The 16,894-nt window shown below is 41.5% G+C and overlaps 1 protein-coding gene across 5 annotated transcripts in view; it reads left to right on the plus strand.

Moving 5' to 3' along the window:
• zmp:0000000846 (tenascin) overlaps window positions 1–16,894 on the plus strand; it is a 54,473-nt gene that overhangs the window by 28,211 nt on the left and 9,368 nt on the right. The window contains exons 3-18 of one of the 5 annotated variants that reach the window (XM_037118260.1): window positions 508–620; window positions 1,927–2,483; window positions 3,704–5,017; window positions 5,402–5,665; window positions 5,740–5,855; window positions 6,828–6,981; window positions 8,169–8,438; window positions 8,673–8,858; window positions 8,957–9,046; window positions 9,227–9,490; window positions 9,807–10,205; window positions 11,518–11,970; window positions 12,592–12,867; window positions 14,944–15,216; window positions 15,404–15,676; window positions 15,776–16,048. In XM_037118260.1, coding sequence (XP_036974155.1) covers window positions 2,006–2,483; window positions 3,704–5,017; window positions 5,402–5,665; window positions 5,740–5,855; window positions 6,828–6,981; window positions 8,169–8,438; window positions 8,673–8,858; window positions 8,957–9,046; window positions 9,227–9,490; window positions 9,807–10,205; window positions 11,518–11,970; window positions 12,592–12,867; window positions 14,944–15,216; window positions 15,404–15,676; window positions 15,776–16,048 — 5,083 coding nt within the window. In that variant the 5' untranslated portion in view covers window positions 508–620; window positions 1,927–2,005. The remainder of the gene's footprint in view (window positions 1–507; window positions 621–1,926; window positions 2,484–3,703; window positions 5,018–5,401; window positions 5,666–5,739; window positions 5,856–6,827; window positions 6,982–8,168; window positions 8,439–8,672; window positions 8,859–8,956; window positions 9,047–9,226; window positions 9,491–9,806; window positions 10,206–11,517; window positions 11,971–12,591; window positions 12,868–14,943; window positions 15,217–15,403; window positions 15,677–15,775; window positions 16,049–16,894) is intronic. The other 4 variants (XM_037118261.1, XM_037118262.1, XM_037118263.1 and 1 more) reach the window with 4 other exon arrangements.

Below are 16,894 nucleotides of genomic sequence, written 5' to 3' on the forward strand. Positions count from 1 at the left end.
GACTTTGGCCAGATTCTTTATTTAGAACATTTAAAGTTGTAAAGATTTATAGATTTGTCTAAATCTAGATCGGATGCTGAATGGTTGAGCAGATTTTGTTCTGGGTTAAAGAATTGTTTTCCCTCCCATCATGTGACAACTAAAATCCTTTTTACCTCCATCTTGTATCAGTTTTGTGGCAATTACTTTGAAATAAAGGTTTTGATTTATGTGCAGATGCTGTTATCTATTTCAATTTTGTATCTCTGGAAGGTACAGTTTGGAAGTGTCAATGGAATGGCAAGAGAAACAAAAGTGGATGCAGTCATGGTTACACTGAGATGCAACAAACACTCAGTTGAACCTTAGCTACAAGGGGGAAAAAAGTAGATGTGCAGCTGAGTATCAGTATCAGTTTCCAGAGGTCTTTGAGAATCCATATCCAGATGCGGCACGTATCTTTTCATATCCCTCACTGCATGAACTCTTCCCTTCTTAAAGACATTTTTCATTTGTTTGCATGTGCAGGCTCATTCAGACACTACCAATCACAGAATCTGGACAAAGTCCTCCACCGCAGAGATGCAACCCCTTTATAGAGGCACTGTATAGTTGGCTTCCTCCCAGTCATAGCAGCAGAGGTACATGTGAAAAATCTTTAAGCGAGGATGTTTCCATTAGTGAGGTAGAGACCGGTGCACAAATACAGTCTGTGAAGTCATTGTGGGACAGTCCATTGATTTCCTGTGCTTACTCAGTTCTTTTGGAAACTCAACACTGAGTAATCTAGGGAGGCTTTCCCACACTGAGGGAGAAGATTCTCACTAGTTCTACAGTAGTTTGGCTCCCACAAATTATAGCGCTCTTGGTGTTTGGCTGATTAAGTCATCTGAGATTCGTGGGCCAGAAGGACTCCTGTGAATGGGACCAATTCCACTTTTCTTTAATGTTATATACGTTATGTCAGCCAACAGCTGAGACTTTTCAAATATGTGTAAGAGTACTTTGCAAGAAACTTGATGTGCCAGCACAACTGTGAATTCCTTGGTAGTAAATCCTTTAATGCGGCATTAAGAATACACTTTTTCTGGTTAAATGTATCTTGATGTTGTGATGAATTTAGGCTGTTTAACACTATGTTTTTGTGGTTTTTGCTTGTTTGACTTTTTTTCTACACATGTGAAAACTTTATCAGAATAGTATTTCTTTGTTTCTGGTTTCCCAATGGTGATGAATGAAATCACCATATAAATCTCTGTTGGGCCTGTAACCACTGTTGCTTGCTGCATTGTTTTCAGCACAGTGACTCAGGTACTTGTGTAGCGCAAAGGGTAAATAATCAGTGAGTCATAAAAACCACTTTTGTGGACCACAAAAAAGACTGATGTTTGTTTGAGTAAAGTGAGGGGATCCTGGAACCTCTGACTTTGGAGTTTGTTCTAAAAACACACTTAAATATGTTTGTGGTGGTATGCCAACAAACAGTTGAACCATCCCCAATGGGATAAATGGAACATAGACATTTCCTAGATGCCTGAATAGATAGAATTATACAGTAATTTATGAAGATTAGAGGAGTTTTATAAAATTAAAGGATTTTTTTGTAGCAAAGATATGTATTTTCTGCTTTTCCTGTGATTTTACAGTCCGTCAGACTTTATTTGTGCCCTTTTCTTAAGGGTTCACCGGTTATAAACCACTGCTAGAAAATATGTATGTCTGATTCTTAGTTTTATTTTAATCTAACTCCATTCTTCAAGGCGTGCGCCAGTGGTCAGGTCTGATTGTTGGGATGTCATTTGGGTTAGTTAGCTAATATTTACTGTATACTGCAGATGCTTTTAAAACTGTTCAATAGTTTACTGTTGTTTAAATAAAACTGACTGTTGCGGCTCTATATAAAAAGAAAACTGCGTTTATGTGAATTACTTTCTTTCTGTTTTCCAGAACCTTCACCATTAACCAGGATTGGCCTTAGTTAGAGGTTCAAACAGATATTTCATTAAATCCACGTCCCACGACTAGCATGGGTACAAGAAGCCTTCTAGGCTGCCTCCTCCTGACTGCGTTGCTCAGTTTATCAAACGCTGGGCTCGTGAAGAAAATCCTCCGGCATCGACGACAGACTGCGGCTTTACCTGAAGAACACAACATCACCCTCCCAAGTGCAGGCCATCCTGTGGTTTTCAATCACGTCTACAACATCAATGTTCCCGCCAGCTCCCTGTGCTCAGTGAACCTGGACTCTCCAGATAGCATGCAGCTGCAGCCCAAAGACGCAGCACTGTCGCCAGGCCATCACGCCACTGAGCATACCGTCGATGGAGAGAACCAGATAGTCTTCACCCACCGCATCAACATACCTCGGCAGGCCTGTGGCTGTACTGAAAACCTGCCAGGCATCAAAGACCTCATGAGCCGGTTGGAGATGCTTGAAGGAGAAGTTTCAGCTTTGAGGGATCACTGTAATGGTGACAGGGCATGTTGCAGTGCGCAGGTCACAGGTAGGTGTGCCATGTCAGATGAGTTTATAGATTGCAGCCAGTACAGTGAAATAATCCTTAATTTCTCTAAAAATGCATAGTAAAGTGCCACCCTGAGAACTCTACATAACTTGATGAGTCTTTGTACGTATAATCTGTGTCATTCATCTGTTGAATTCTTGGGAATTCAGTGTGGGGGTGTAATATTCCGACAACTCAACACTTAGTGTGAATGGGGCTTTGTTCGACTCAAATGTGAGATGCTGTGAAATGCAGTCCCTGAATATCAATGAAAGTAAGAAGTCTTGTTTGGTAGTTGCTAAAATAAGATTCAGACGATGTCTACAATGATGCACTCTTAAAGAGAGATTTACAATTTAGGGTATTTTCTGTCTTTTGAGAGTCAGATCTGCCATTCCAATTAGATCTGATTAGTTTAGTTTAACACAAAGGACAAAAAAAACCATGCTAAGGTTTGCAACCAAGAAATAGTTAAAGAAAATAATTATTTTTAAATCTCTTGTAATTTTTGGGCTTTGATTTTTGTTCAGATCAAACAAACAAGATATAACATCGATTTAGGATTGTTAGAGATGTTTATAGTGGATTTTTTTCACCATTGGATAAAGCCAGGCTGGCTGCTTTCCCATCCCATCCAATCCTTATGCTAACCTAATTGTCTGCCACACATAAGAGGGCTGTATCTTCTGTATAAGCAATAATCAACTGGCTTTTGGTGTCACTACAGAAATTTGCCAGCTGATTGTGGTTCCAAAAAAGAAAAACTGACAGTAATGTGTCACACAATAATTTAATACAATGCCACAGAGATGACAGTGCACAGAACTCTCCAATTCTTCAATCTTTAACAGGACCCCATTAGCTTTCACAGTCTAAGGCCCAGTATGAAGACCAGAAAACAAATGAAAAAAGTAGAACACCTAAAGCAACAAAAAGCAATAGAACCAAAACAAAATTGTCAAAAATGCACAGCTCAAACAAAAAACTCAAACAGAGCACCATAACGGTTAAAAATGCAATCACATCCTTAAGTGCTTCCTAAGTTTTTCTTTGATTGACTTTTTGAAAGAGAACTTAATGTTTCCCAGATTGATGTCATTAGGAAATTTGTTCCAGACAGAATAACCTTTACGGAGAAAAGATTTAATCAAAGCATTTTTACTAGGACAAGGCACAGCCAGCAAATGCATACAAAAAATGTCTTTATCTTCTTTTCAAAGGTGAGGTGGGAACTAAGCCCTATTGCAACGGTCATGGAAACTACAGTTCTGAAACCTGTGGCTGCTTATGTGAGCCTGGCTGGAAGGGACCCAACTGCACTGAACCGGAGTGTCCCAATAACTGTCAGAACCGAGGTCGCTGTGTTGACGGAAAGTGTGTGTGCTTCAAGGGTTTCACCGGAGAAGACTGCACACTTGAAGTCTGCCCTGTGGACTGCGGAGCACACGGCCAGTGTGTGGGCAGTACCTGCATCTGCTCAGATGGTTTCTTCGGTGAAGACTGCTCTCAATCCAAGTGCCTCAACAACTGCCTGGGCCGCGGCCGATGTGAAGACGGAGAATGCGTGTGTGATGAACCCTGGACAGGCTTCGACTGCTCTGAACTCATCTGCCCAAAAGACTGCTACGACCGGGGTCGCTGTGTGAATGGCACCTGCTACTGTGATGAGGGATTCACTGGGGAGGACTGTGGAGGACGCACCTGTCCCAACAACTGCCACGGTAATGGTTTCTGTGTAGATGGCCAGTGCGACTGTCATGCTGGCTTCGGTGGAAAAGACTGCTCTCAGCTCAAATGCCTCAACGACTGTAATGGCAGAGGTAAATGCTACAACGGGTTGTGTATCTGCCACATAGGCTACCAGGGTGAAGACTGCAGTCAGTTAGCTTGTCTGAACAACTGCAACAACAGAGGCCAGTGCATAAATGGACAGTGTTCGTGCGATGTTGGTTTCCAGGGAGACGACTGCGCAGAGCTTTCATGTCCAAGCAACTGCCTGCACAGGGGGCGCTGTGTTAATGGCCAGTGTGTGTGTGAGGAAGGCTTCGCTGGTGAGGACTGCAGCATCAGGACCTGCCCCTCAAACTGCTATGGCCGAGGTGACTGTGTTGCTGGACGTTGTGTGTGCCATGCAGGCTTCACTGGCGAGGACTGTGGTGACCTGAGCTGCCCTAACAACTGCCAAAACCGCGGTCGATGCATCGATGGGCAGTGTGTTTGTAACGAAGGCTTTGCTGGAGAAGACTGCAGTCAGAAGGCTTGTCCCAACGACTGCCTGGCCCGGGGTTACTGTGTCGATGGCAAGTGCAACTGTCAGGAAGGATACTCAGGAGACGACTGCTCTGTGCTCGCCTGTCCAGGGAACTGCAACAACAGGGGTCGCTGCCTCAATGGAAGATGCTTGTGTGAGAGTGGATATGAAGGAGAAAGCTGTGCAGAGTTGAGCTGTCTGAACAACTGCCAGGACAAAGGCCGCTGCGTGAATGGTCAGTGCGTCTGTGACGAGGGCTACATCGGAGAGGACTGCTCAGAAGGTAAGGAGCTCTGCTCAGTTCAGTGCAGAAACTCCAAAAAAAGCATTTGGCAGTTCACAAGTCCTGAAATTTTCCATGTGTTAACTAGATGTTCTATAAAAGCAAATCCGCAATGATGTAATTTCCTTCTATTCTCGAAGTTCACTCGCAACTCATCTTGAGAAAAAGTATTTCTGTGAATATAAAAGTTTTCGGTTTGTGTTTTGCCATTGTGTGCACTTCATTCGTACTCTTCTGGCTGTTGTTCACACCACAGCCAGATGTGGCTCTGGGGTTTGCATTAGCTCTGTGGGGTGGATACTGTGTGATTGTGGGCATGAGAATCTATCCAAGAAAACACCCTTAGCAAAGTTTTTTTTTTTTTTTCTCTCTCTCTTTTTCCAGTGTCTCCTCCAAAGGATCTTACTGTTGGCGAGGTCACCAGTGAAACAGTGGACTTGTCCTGGAAGAACGAGATGCTGGTTACAGAGTACCTTGTGACGTACGTGCCCACCAGTCCTGGCGGTCTTCTCCAGGAATTCACTGTGTCGGGAGACAAAACTGCTGCCACTGTGAAAGAGCTTGAGCCTGGCATCGAGTACATGATCAGTGTCTACGCTGTTTTGAGCAACAAGAGGAGTGTCCCTGTGAGCGCGAGGGTGGCCACAGGTATATCATAGTCGTCTTAAGGCTATGCGGTTTAGCTATCAGTGGTAATAACTGTTTTGTTTCCATCCCTCCAGATCTTCCACAGCCAGAGGGATTGATATTTAAATCAGTGAGAGAGACATCAGTGGAGGTGGTATGGGACCAGCTGGACATCTCCTTCGATGGCTGGGAGATCTATTTCCGCAACACGGTCAGTCTGCCTATCTCTTTTGAAAGCGTGCCCAGGATTTTACTAACCGACAGGGAAAAAGTGAGAGGTGATGAGCAATGCCAGCTTATTGGATGTCTCAGCAAAACATGGATTTATGTCAGTGCTAACCATTAAAACTGCTGTGACATATGGAAAAACTCAGTGAAGGTAAGCCTGGATGTTATAGAACTGCAAGTAAATGTGCTGCTCAGAATCCAAGCCAGTTATTTAGCTGTGCCAGCTGAAAAATCTGAGTCCATTTTAAAGTTTTTACCCATTCTTGGCCACTCAAGATGTTTTCCTGTCTTGACCTTCATGTTATTTGTGATAATGGGCTGTGTGATGTAGTTTATTACACAACACTTCTCAGTCAGCGAGGTGTTGGCCATCAGTCCTCTCACACATTTCCTTTGCTGTGGAAATTGAAAGCAACTGTTGTGCATACATGAACAAATCATCAACGCTGCATGTAGTATCAGTCCATTAAGCTCTGTAAGGTGATTTCAGATGTGTCGTGAAAGTATGAAACACAGTTTTATTCTAACTAAAAAATAGCAGTTGCAAAAACTGGGGATGTGGTCTTTTACGATTTAAGAGGATGAATAGTAACATAGCTAGATTTCTGCTCAAAAAATCTTAAAACGTTTCCAACTTCATCCAAAATGCAGCCAAACAAAACTGTATGAATCAGCTGAGAGTACTTCTAAAATTCCCCAAACATGCAAACACAGTAAAAAGATACTTTCCTCTCTCCCTTTCTTGAGCATATACTGTCACAATATGACAAATGAACTTAAAGAAGTTATGAAAAAAACTCTGGATGTAAACTTGAATTTAGGCATCAGTCATTGTCTGTAAATGCGTCCTCTGATTTCCTCCCTTAACTTGATTTCCGACAGTAATCTGGTTTCTAGTGTGTATGTCCTTTTACAGGATATCTCAAATTAGTTTATGCATTTTGTGTCATTGCAGAAAGAAGAAAATGGAAAAGTCATGAGCACCCTCCCATCCTCCCAAAACCAGTTTCTCCAGTCAGGCCTTGGACCAGGCCAGGAATATGAAGTCTCCATCAACATCGTCAAGAACAACACCAGAGGACCCCAAACATCCAAAAAAGTCACTACCAGTGAGTATCAGAGCTACATTTAACCGATGACATCATAGATTTCTCAAAACATCCACTTGCTACTAATATCCATTTCAGCTGGCATTTCATTTTCCTGCTCTGTCTGGCAGCTGTTACTTTGGAAGGATATAAAAAACTTTGACTTCACAAGAGCACAAAGAAAGAAAAAAAATACATTAGTGTCAGCAAGTGAAATTCCATAATGAAGATTAACAACAGGAAATCCCAGCTAGCTCACCACAGTTCCATCTCACAGATTTTACCTAAAGAGTAATTACTCAGACACATTGAATGTCAGCCTAACATGACCGTGTAATAGTTGTTTTTTTCCACTTTCACTAAATCATGCTCTTAGCTCTCATGCTCCACTCACTGAAGCTTTTATTGCAGTGTTACTCCATACATTACGTTGTGAAATGCTTCCAGTTGCGTATGTAATCGATATGGTACGCCAGGCTAAAAAACTTCATTGTGCATGGAAAAACCATTTAGTTTACAAGTCTGTGCTGATGGACTTCCAGAGTATCAAACCATTTCATTTCTGATGTCATTTATTTGTGTAGGCTGAAACGAGACACAGCTCCCAGAAATGAATGATAGAAGTAAGGTTAAAGCTTTTGTACCCTTTTACCCCCAGAGGTCCTTTCAGCACAGCTCAGAAACATAGAGGAAAGATGTCTCTTCCACATGTTGACACAGGAGATTTGTAAGGTAGTAAACACAATGTCCGTGAAAGGGAATCTTAATATATTTTACAATAGTCCTCCCTGTGTTGATCCAAGTTACTGCTTTGTTTTATGAAAAGCCAAGTTGAGTCTTATAAGGGTTGTTTTGTGTACAACGGATAAAACATATGACAGAATACAAAATAAAGCAGAAGCAAACGGGACGGTTATTATTTTGGTTTCGGCATATATGAAAACTTTGACCTGAAGATGGTGCTGTGAGTGTTTGTAATAACTTACATGATGAAAATGGCTATTAGTTTTCTCCGTTTTCTTTATTTTTGTTTTCTTTACATACAACCATATTCTCAATTATTTGTAATTTTTATAATGAGCCCTTGGGTCACAGTGATTTCATCAGCATCAGTTTGATTGTGAGGTAGAACTCACTTCTTTTCATGACTTGATGTCCCACTAAACTTTGACATTCCCTCGTCTCTCTAACTTGAATTTCCATCCCAGAGATTGACGGCCCCCGGCAGGTGGATGTGAAAGATGTGACGGACTCTTCGGCTCTTGTTGGGTGGTCTCAGCCTGTGGCTCCTATTGACAGAATAACCATGTTTTATGGGCCAAGCTCCGACCCTTCAGATGAAACCAGAGTGCAGATTTTCCCACCGGACAAACAGTACAGCCTTGACGGTCTGAGACCAGACACTGAGTACAAGGTGTCGCTCATCTCCAGGAATGGAGACATCAGAAGTGACCCAGTGATGGCCACATTCACTACAGGTGGGCTTGTGATAGTAGATTTTACTTTATATTTTGATATATTTTTAAGATTCATGTAAAAGAAAACACTTCAGTAAGCTTTTGCTCTAGTGTTCCTTTATAGCCAGTTTTTTTAAAATGCAAATTGGAGTGGCCCAATTTCCAATAATAGCTAAAATAATGAATTCAGTGTGTTTGTGTAAGTGTACAAGAAAGGTGTGTGTCCTCATATGATTAAAGATGTCTTCACTGCAGCCCTGGATGCTCCCACGGGCCTTCAGGCTGTGTCACAGACGGACGACAGCATCACTCTGGAGTGGACAAACAGTCAGGCTGACGTTGGCAGCTATCGGGTGAAATACAGTCCCATCTCTGGAGCGATTCATGGTGAGGAGCTGTTCCCACGAGGACGAGGACAGACCACAAGAGCTACCATCACTGGTAAGAGTCAAAGAGACTAACATTACAAATTACAGCAACACAAAACCTGTATCAGTCATGCGGTGTGGTAATTTTCCTCCTATCTGTCTAAATGGCAGGGCTTAAGCCTGGGATAGAATATGGAATTGGTGTGACAGCCGTAAAGAACGAGAGAGAGAGCCTCCCTGCTACCACAAACGCAGCGACTGGTGAGAGAGGCTGCCGAGCAGCTGTCCAAACAGTCTTCCTCACACCTCCTCATAAATACACAGACAGCCAAGTTTGTTGATACAAATTGGGTGACGAAATGAATCATATGGGGGCGAAGTGTTTGAGTGTGAAATTTACCATCCGTCACATTTACAGTTAATTTCTCTCTCTCCCGTCAGACATCGATCCTCCCACTGATTTCAAAGACGTCGAGTCCACAGAGACGTCCCTCACCTTGAGATGGGCCAAACCTCGGGCTAAAGTCGGCAGGTACAGGTTGGTGTACGTCTCCAAAGATGGCCAGGTTGAGGAAGAGGAGATCCCAGCCACAGCAACGAGCTTTGTCCTGCCCAACCTGACTCCTGGAATGAGCTACAGCATCACTTTGACTGCAGAGAGGGGGCTCAAGAGGAGCACACCTGTCACACTTTCTGCAACCACAGGTGGGTAGAAGATAATTTTACCACAATATGATCTTAAAATAAACGATAACAAAGACCTTCAGAGGGATAAAAAACATATTCATCATGAAAAATATGCTGACAGGTCCCTTAGAATTTCTTCCAGAGTTTGCTCATATTTTTAATTGTAAGTCCATCGTCATTTACTTAGTATATTATAGAGTTAAACTTATAATTCTAGAATTACAAGTTGCGATTTTATGTCTGATTTGATGCAGCCAACAAACCCAAAAAAATTCAGATGAATTTTCAACTTAAAGAAGCTTTCTTGATTTGTGCCTTTTTGTTTTTCTCGTAGCCTCTTTCACATTTTACTTAGCTGACTCAGACGACCGTGAGCTAACGACTCCTACAGGCTCGGAGGACAATGTCATTAGCTTTGTGTATTTAGACCCCTCCGAGACCCAGTTTTCTGGGACGGAGCCTGAGGACGAGCTTGGAACGCTGACAGTCTCAGGCATCACGCCTGATGGATTTGACCTCTCGTGGAAACTGAAGGCTCACAGTCTCTATGATAGTTTTGCAGTAAAATATAAAGACACTCAGCAGTTGTGGGATGTGAGCGAGGTCCAACTTCCTGGAGATGCCACTGGCTCTAGAATCAAAGGCCTGAAGGCATCGACAGAATATGAAATAAAACTTTACGGAGTAACCAGTAGCCAGAGATCTGCACTACTTGAAGCTGTTGCAGTCACAGGTATAAAGTTCTCTTTAAGAATGGATATTCATTTGAGACCTCAGTGGAAATCTGTTCTTGATAGAGGACAAAACTCCAATCAGAGTCTCACAACAATTTGCATGCCAGCATTTTACTCATTGAGATTTCCCAGCAATCAGTTTTTTTTCTCTTTTAACCAACCCTTGGCATGAGGGTATGATGACAGTCCCAGCAGACAGGGCTTGAGACTAACGGCATCCTATCGTCCAGGGGATAATAGAGAATGTTAATGGGAGATCTTTGCAGGGGGATTCTTGTTTTTATAACTTGGCAAATTACAGACTAAACTTACAAAACTGAGTGCTGACTATAGAGAAGCATCGCCTCATTCTGTTACCATACTTGCAATGACAGCCTGGCTACTCTGAAAATACGAAAATAACACGCTTTCAAGTCCAAAAGGACGCAGTAAGGTCACTGTCGAGGATGGATGAACCCTTGTTTTGCAATGCAACTATGTGAACATCAACTCTGTGTTGAAATTAGCAGGAATTCTGCAGTCCTGCAGAGTGTTTGGCTAATGGAGCTAATAACTTACAGCTAAACACACAGTTTTTATTTTGCAACATTTTACTTTCGTTGGGATTGTCTTTTTGGATGGTGGTGAAAAGTTAGTCTGGAGCCCTGCCAACTGAGATGATTGTTTTTTTTCATAAACATTTTGTCTTCACCTCATCCCATCTGTCATCTCACAAGGTTTCAGTCCTGTGGCAGAATGTTTCGAAATTCAAATACAAGAAGAAATTCAAGTCCTCCTGAGCCATCCTGTATTTGAGCTCTTAATTGCAACCATTCTGCTCTCTGAAAGCCTGTACCACTAATCCCATCCACATCATTCATCTTCATCAAACCCATTTACACGATGAAATGACTGTAGCAGTCTGAGGAAATTACAGCATACGTCACTCGCATGTCAAACAAGTGACTCAACAGTCTTTCTTTAGGACGGCAGCAACAAAATGGCTGTGCATGGCTTCACCATCGATTTGAAGACAACTGTGTACTTCCACTCTGGTGGACTACTCAGAACCTTCAAACATTAATGGCACTGACTTCCAGTGTCATTAATACCGTAGCTGTTGCTTGATGATATAAACCGTTAAGAGACGAGAGAAAACGATGAAATCTTAACAGCAGTTAGACGGATCATGGACAGAACTTTGATGTATTATGTGAATCCTACAGTGTTTTTTCTTTAACCCAGTTTCTTCTTCACAGGTAAATTTTTAAGTCATCATCAGAGCCAGTAACATACAGCATTCATGTTTTAACCTGCTTTTATTCACTATAGCAGCAAAGCCTACCTCTCAAGATGTACTTACGCTGAGCATCAAGGATTCGTCATCAACCCCACAGTCTGCTCTGGATACTGAAGCAGTACAAAACTCAGATCTCTTCCATCCTTTAAACACCGAGGCTCCTTCCACTTCTGATACTGGTGTGATGGGTTCTGGGTCTGAGCCTGGGGGCTCAACCCATGACATGTTGGGGAACCTCACAGTCAATGTGTCTTCAACTAATCTAAGCCTGGCTTGGCTGGCACCTGACGAGGCCTTTGATAGCTTTGTGGTGGAGGTCAGTTCTCCGTCAGGGGCAGCTAAAGCTCATGTGACCACAACACTACCGGGAAGCGCGAGGAAGGTTGATATAGAGGGTTTGTCCCCCTCGACACAGTATAATATCACATTACAAGGGCTGGTGGAAGGAAAACGATCTTTGCCTGTCAAAGTTTTTGCTACTACAGGTACATGGAGCAAGTATTTCTTTTTATAGGCATTCATCACAACCCATCATCAATGCTCTAAACATTTCAGTGTTTCTGCATGGTGATTTTTTTTTTCCACAGACTGTTGTGTTATAAAAGATAATGTCTTTCATTCTGTGTTATCTTTTACTTGATTTCTGAATCTTATTTTTCGGCAGAGTATTAGGGCCACGAAAACTGAGGACAGACTTGAAACTATATTAGATTCAATCAAAAGTCATGATATTGAAAATTAATGAAGTTAAACCATTTCAACAAAGAAAGTCATATTGCAAGACTTGTACTTTTAAGATTATTGTCATACTGTTTTATGATTTAAGTCATATTTTAAAGGTAAAAAATGATAATACTCTGAAGAAAGTCCTAATATTGCAAGGTATATTTTCTGAATTAATTCTCAAATTATTACAACTTTCCTCTTGAAATACAACTTCTTTTTTTTTTATTATAGACTGACTTAAATCCTCCATATTTTCTCTGAACGTGGCCCGAACACTCATGTCATTCTCATAGTAATGAATTATGTTCCTTATGTGCAAGTAATTCTTACAATCTATCTTGCCATTCAGTTGACCCCACTCTGATCTGTCTATCTACCAGAGGAGCTGAAGCCAGAGGTGACGAACCTCACCATATCTGACATTACATGGGACGGCTTCACTGCGTCCTGGAGCCCCTCTGGTGGGGAATTTGACAGCTTTGTCATTGAGGTAACAAACTTGGAGAATTTCGCAGAGAGCCAGAACCTCACTCTGTCAGGAGGCGCTTTCAGCCTGGGCATCTCCGGGCTCAATCCCAACACCAGCTACATGGTTGGCCTGTTTGGGATGTATCAGGGCTCCTTCCTTGAACCCGTGTACACTGACGCCACCACAGGTACCTGCAACTTACAGCGTTGCAGAGTTTTATCCTCTTAACTTTGTTTCTTTCCTTTGATATTTTATCATCTTTCTGTTTCAGTTGGTATCACACAGACACATACTAGAACCTCTGTTTTCTGACTCACAGTGGAGCGTCGCTGCATGAAACCAGAACAGCATAATAACCTAATTTCTGTTTTGTCATCACTGTCCAACACCCTGGCCTCAGGGTGCCCACTGCTTCATCTTAACAAACATGTCATGACCCATTCTTTACCCTCCAGCCACTGTTTCTGTCTAGCTGAGAGAGGGCAGGGTGATGAGCACCAGTGCCGCATCACTGAGCCGAGCAAACGCCCCTCAAATGTTCACCCTTACCCCGAGCTGCTCCATCCATCCTAGTTACCAAAGTGCATGAAGCCCCCTCCCCCTTCTACCATCCCCTGCATCGTGGTGAGGTTTGACGCTGATGTGCTGCAATGATTGCAAAAGCAAACCGATAACTTTCACCCTCACACGCCCGTCGCACCACGAGAGCGTGACCATCTCATTTCATCCCATCACCCTTCATTCAGTGTGTAATTGATTAACCTTGAGGGATCATTTGCCCGTGGATGTGTAAGTACTCACAGTTTTAGTGACATTTGAGTTCTGCTGGTTTGTGTGAATGAAACTGAGCTAGTTCAGTTTTGTCGATTATGATGAAGCTTATTTGCACAGAACGTCAAAGTAAATACTGCTCATTTCCTTTTGGACTGCTAGGTGGCAAATGATTAAATCTTCTTGTCACTTTCAAGGTAAAAAGCTGATATAATCTGAGGTTAACAGTCACGCCACCTTGTTTTACATCTGAATGATGCCTTAATATTCACTGCATGTTTGCACTTAACTGACTAAAATTCTCATTGCATGGGAAAATATTGCTTTAGTTAAACTTTCTCTGTAGCTCTCTCATTCTGCTTTGAATTGATCGTTTGCAACATTATGTGGCTTTTAACTCCTCCTTAGTGCTAGCAGTCCCTTTATTATGCATGACAGAGACTAAATCCAATTATATTCCTTCTTTTGCCACATTTTCACATTTAAATCAACAATTGACTTATTTAAACTTGCAGGCCAGTACTTCTCAGCTACACTATGAAGGCTTTTGTGTTTTTTCCTTTGGCAGTACCTGTTTGTCCATGTTATTCTTAGAGCCTGACCGATACTGGATGTTTGGGGTCAATATCAATGTTAGCGAGTAAAAAAGTCAAAAATCAATTACAAGTGATGCTTGAACGAGTAAAATTCACCACAGCTTAAATGTTTTAAACTGAAGTGTTAAATCATGGCTCAAAGAGAAACAACACTGTTCTCATACTTCATACAAAAACATGTACTGTATTTTTACCTGTACTGTTTTTGTAGCTGTAATTTGTTTTTATTCTATTTGCTTTGCTTAACTTCTTCACGCTTTAACTTTTGAAAAGCCTCTCATGGAGAGGTGTTGTAAATAAGCATCTTGCTCTTTTACAACACTGTACACAAGTGCATCTGGGGCTTGTGCATGATTTTATGTTGCAGCACCAATGTTACTGTCATGTCCATGTGAAATAAATTATTAAATTGGTATAATGTTCTGATAAACATCAAATTTAATATTAAGTTTGAATATGTATATTTGTAATAGCGCTTGTACAGTAGAAGTAAATTCCCTAGGTAAACAAATGTACACGGTACTATGACATCCATGGCATACCACTGTAACACTAGTACTGATGTATCTGTGGCCAATGGGCCAACATTGGCCAATGACATCAGCTGACTAATTTATCAGTTGGGCTCTAATAATAATCATGTTTTTGGTAAAAGATACTTTGATTCAAAAATGTTTGTTTTAGAATTATTGTGGGGGGGTTTTTTTAATGCAAAAGGTTTTGCACGTCTTAATCTTTTATTGAGCTACTCAGACTATCAGCAATTTCAAGTGGTTGGTGGTGAGTGTCCTGTAACACTGTATTCATTTTAATAAGATAAACCAATAAGTTAGGACTTACATCCGTTTGTATTAAGATGGTTTTGATGAAAATGTAATAATGATTTCTCTCTTTAGTGAATCAGCCTGTGGTTGGCAAACTATATATCTCAAACTTAACGTCAGAGAGCTTTTCAATCCTCTGGAATGGCACTGAAGGAGAATTTGATGGTTTTATCCTGGAGATAATTGATTCTGATTGGCTGATGGAGCCAAAGGAATATAACATATCCCACAATGTAAAGTCCCATGATGTCACAGGGCTCAGGCCCAGCACTGACTATGTAGCCTACCTCTATGGGACATACAAGGGATCCCGAACAAATGCTGTCAGTATTGTTGCATCAACAGGTATTTGGATTTTTTTGTATTTGTCAGACTTACAAAGACCAGGGCTATGTTTAATGTTCTCCAGTTTATATCTGCACTGTAAAGCTAACTTGGGCCTGTATGCATATGCTGGACTTTTATAGAGAGACAAATACATGCTTTCTAATTCATTAAATGAATATATTTTATATTTTTCTCTCCCCTGTAGCTGAAGAGCCTGATTTGTCCAGGCTAGTTGTTTCTAACATTACCTCAGACAGATTTTCTCTGTCGTGGCGGACAGGAGAAAAGGCTTTTGATAACTTTATAGTAGAAGTCAGAGAGTCTGCTTTGCCCTCGCAGGCGATGGGGCGCGCTCTGCCTGGAGACGTGCGCTCCACAGTCATGGCTGGGCTAAAAGCGAGCACAAGCTACAACATAAAGCTTTACGCCAGTGCTGGTGGCCAGAACACGCAGCCCTTATTTGATGTAGCTACAACAGGTATCACAACTACATGCATTTTCTGACACTGCATGTACCAACCACATTGTAATTTATCAGCACAACATAACTGAAAAGCACTGTTCTTTCTTCGTTCAGAGGATGTCCCACAGTTGGGGCCCATAACCGCTTCATCTGTGAGCCCACATGATCTCAGTTTGTCCTGGAGCACAGTGTCGGGCCACTTTGATGGATTTGTTATCCGGGTCAGTGACCCTGAGCAGCAGTCTGATACACTGGAGTTCAGACTGCCTGGTGAAGCCCGTAACATTACCATCTCTAACCTGATGGATGCCACAGGCTATGATATTGAGCTGTATGGTATCTCTCACGGGCGCCACACTCCCTCTTTGTTAGCCCACGCTGTCACAGGTACTACGTATTTTTCTCATGTCTTTAACTCTATCATCAATTGTAGTTGGAAGGATTTGCATCAAAACATTTAATAGGCTAAAATGAGGAACTTTGTGTCATGATAATTTACCATCAATTGCTTTATCACAGGCAACTGGACTTGTTTCAGTTTCTTGAAGATGTTTCACCTCTCATCCATTAAGCTTGGATGATATAGCACTTTATATTACCATGACCTGAATGACTGAAAACCTTCAACATTTATTTAAAAGGTTTTTCCATTTGTGTCTGCAGGTCTAAAGTCTGAAAATGCATTAAGAGCAATTTGACATGCATCATTAGCACCAACTGTTTTCACAATCTGGTAACAATTCTGCTGCGTAAAACAATTTGATTTATTAACCTCAAAGAGGTCAGAGACAGATGTTACAGTTTTGCTAATTATATTTTACCAGCTTGCGTCTAACCATCGTTTGATATACAACAGAATAAATGTCAAATTTTTGTTTCCATATGGTGTAGATGTAGTTTATCTCACAGAAACTGGCTACAGTGACAGTTCGTATTTGAAGTATTAAAAATTAAAAGACAGTGGTAGAAAAACTATTCAGAGCTTTTACCTAAGTTAACAAGAGTAATGTTAAAGAAGTACACTGTTGTGTACACTGTTGATATACTCCATCACCGGTCAGCCATCATTTTCCCACAAGATTTTTGTCACAGTGACAGACAGATTATGGAGTGAAAGCAAAGTTAAAGAAACCAGTCCGAGCACCAATGATGTCATTATTCTACAGCCATTAGTAGTCGTATATAATGTAATTTTAAACATTTTTACAGAGTTGATGTTTAACCTATAGGAAT

This window comes from Acanthopagrus latus, chromosome 12 (assembly GCF_904848185.1).
Source record: "Acanthopagrus latus isolate v.2019 chromosome 12, fAcaLat1.1, whole genome shotgun sequence".
Classification (NCBI taxonomy): Eukaryota; Metazoa; Chordata; class Actinopteri; order Spariformes; family Sparidae; genus Acanthopagrus; species Acanthopagrus latus.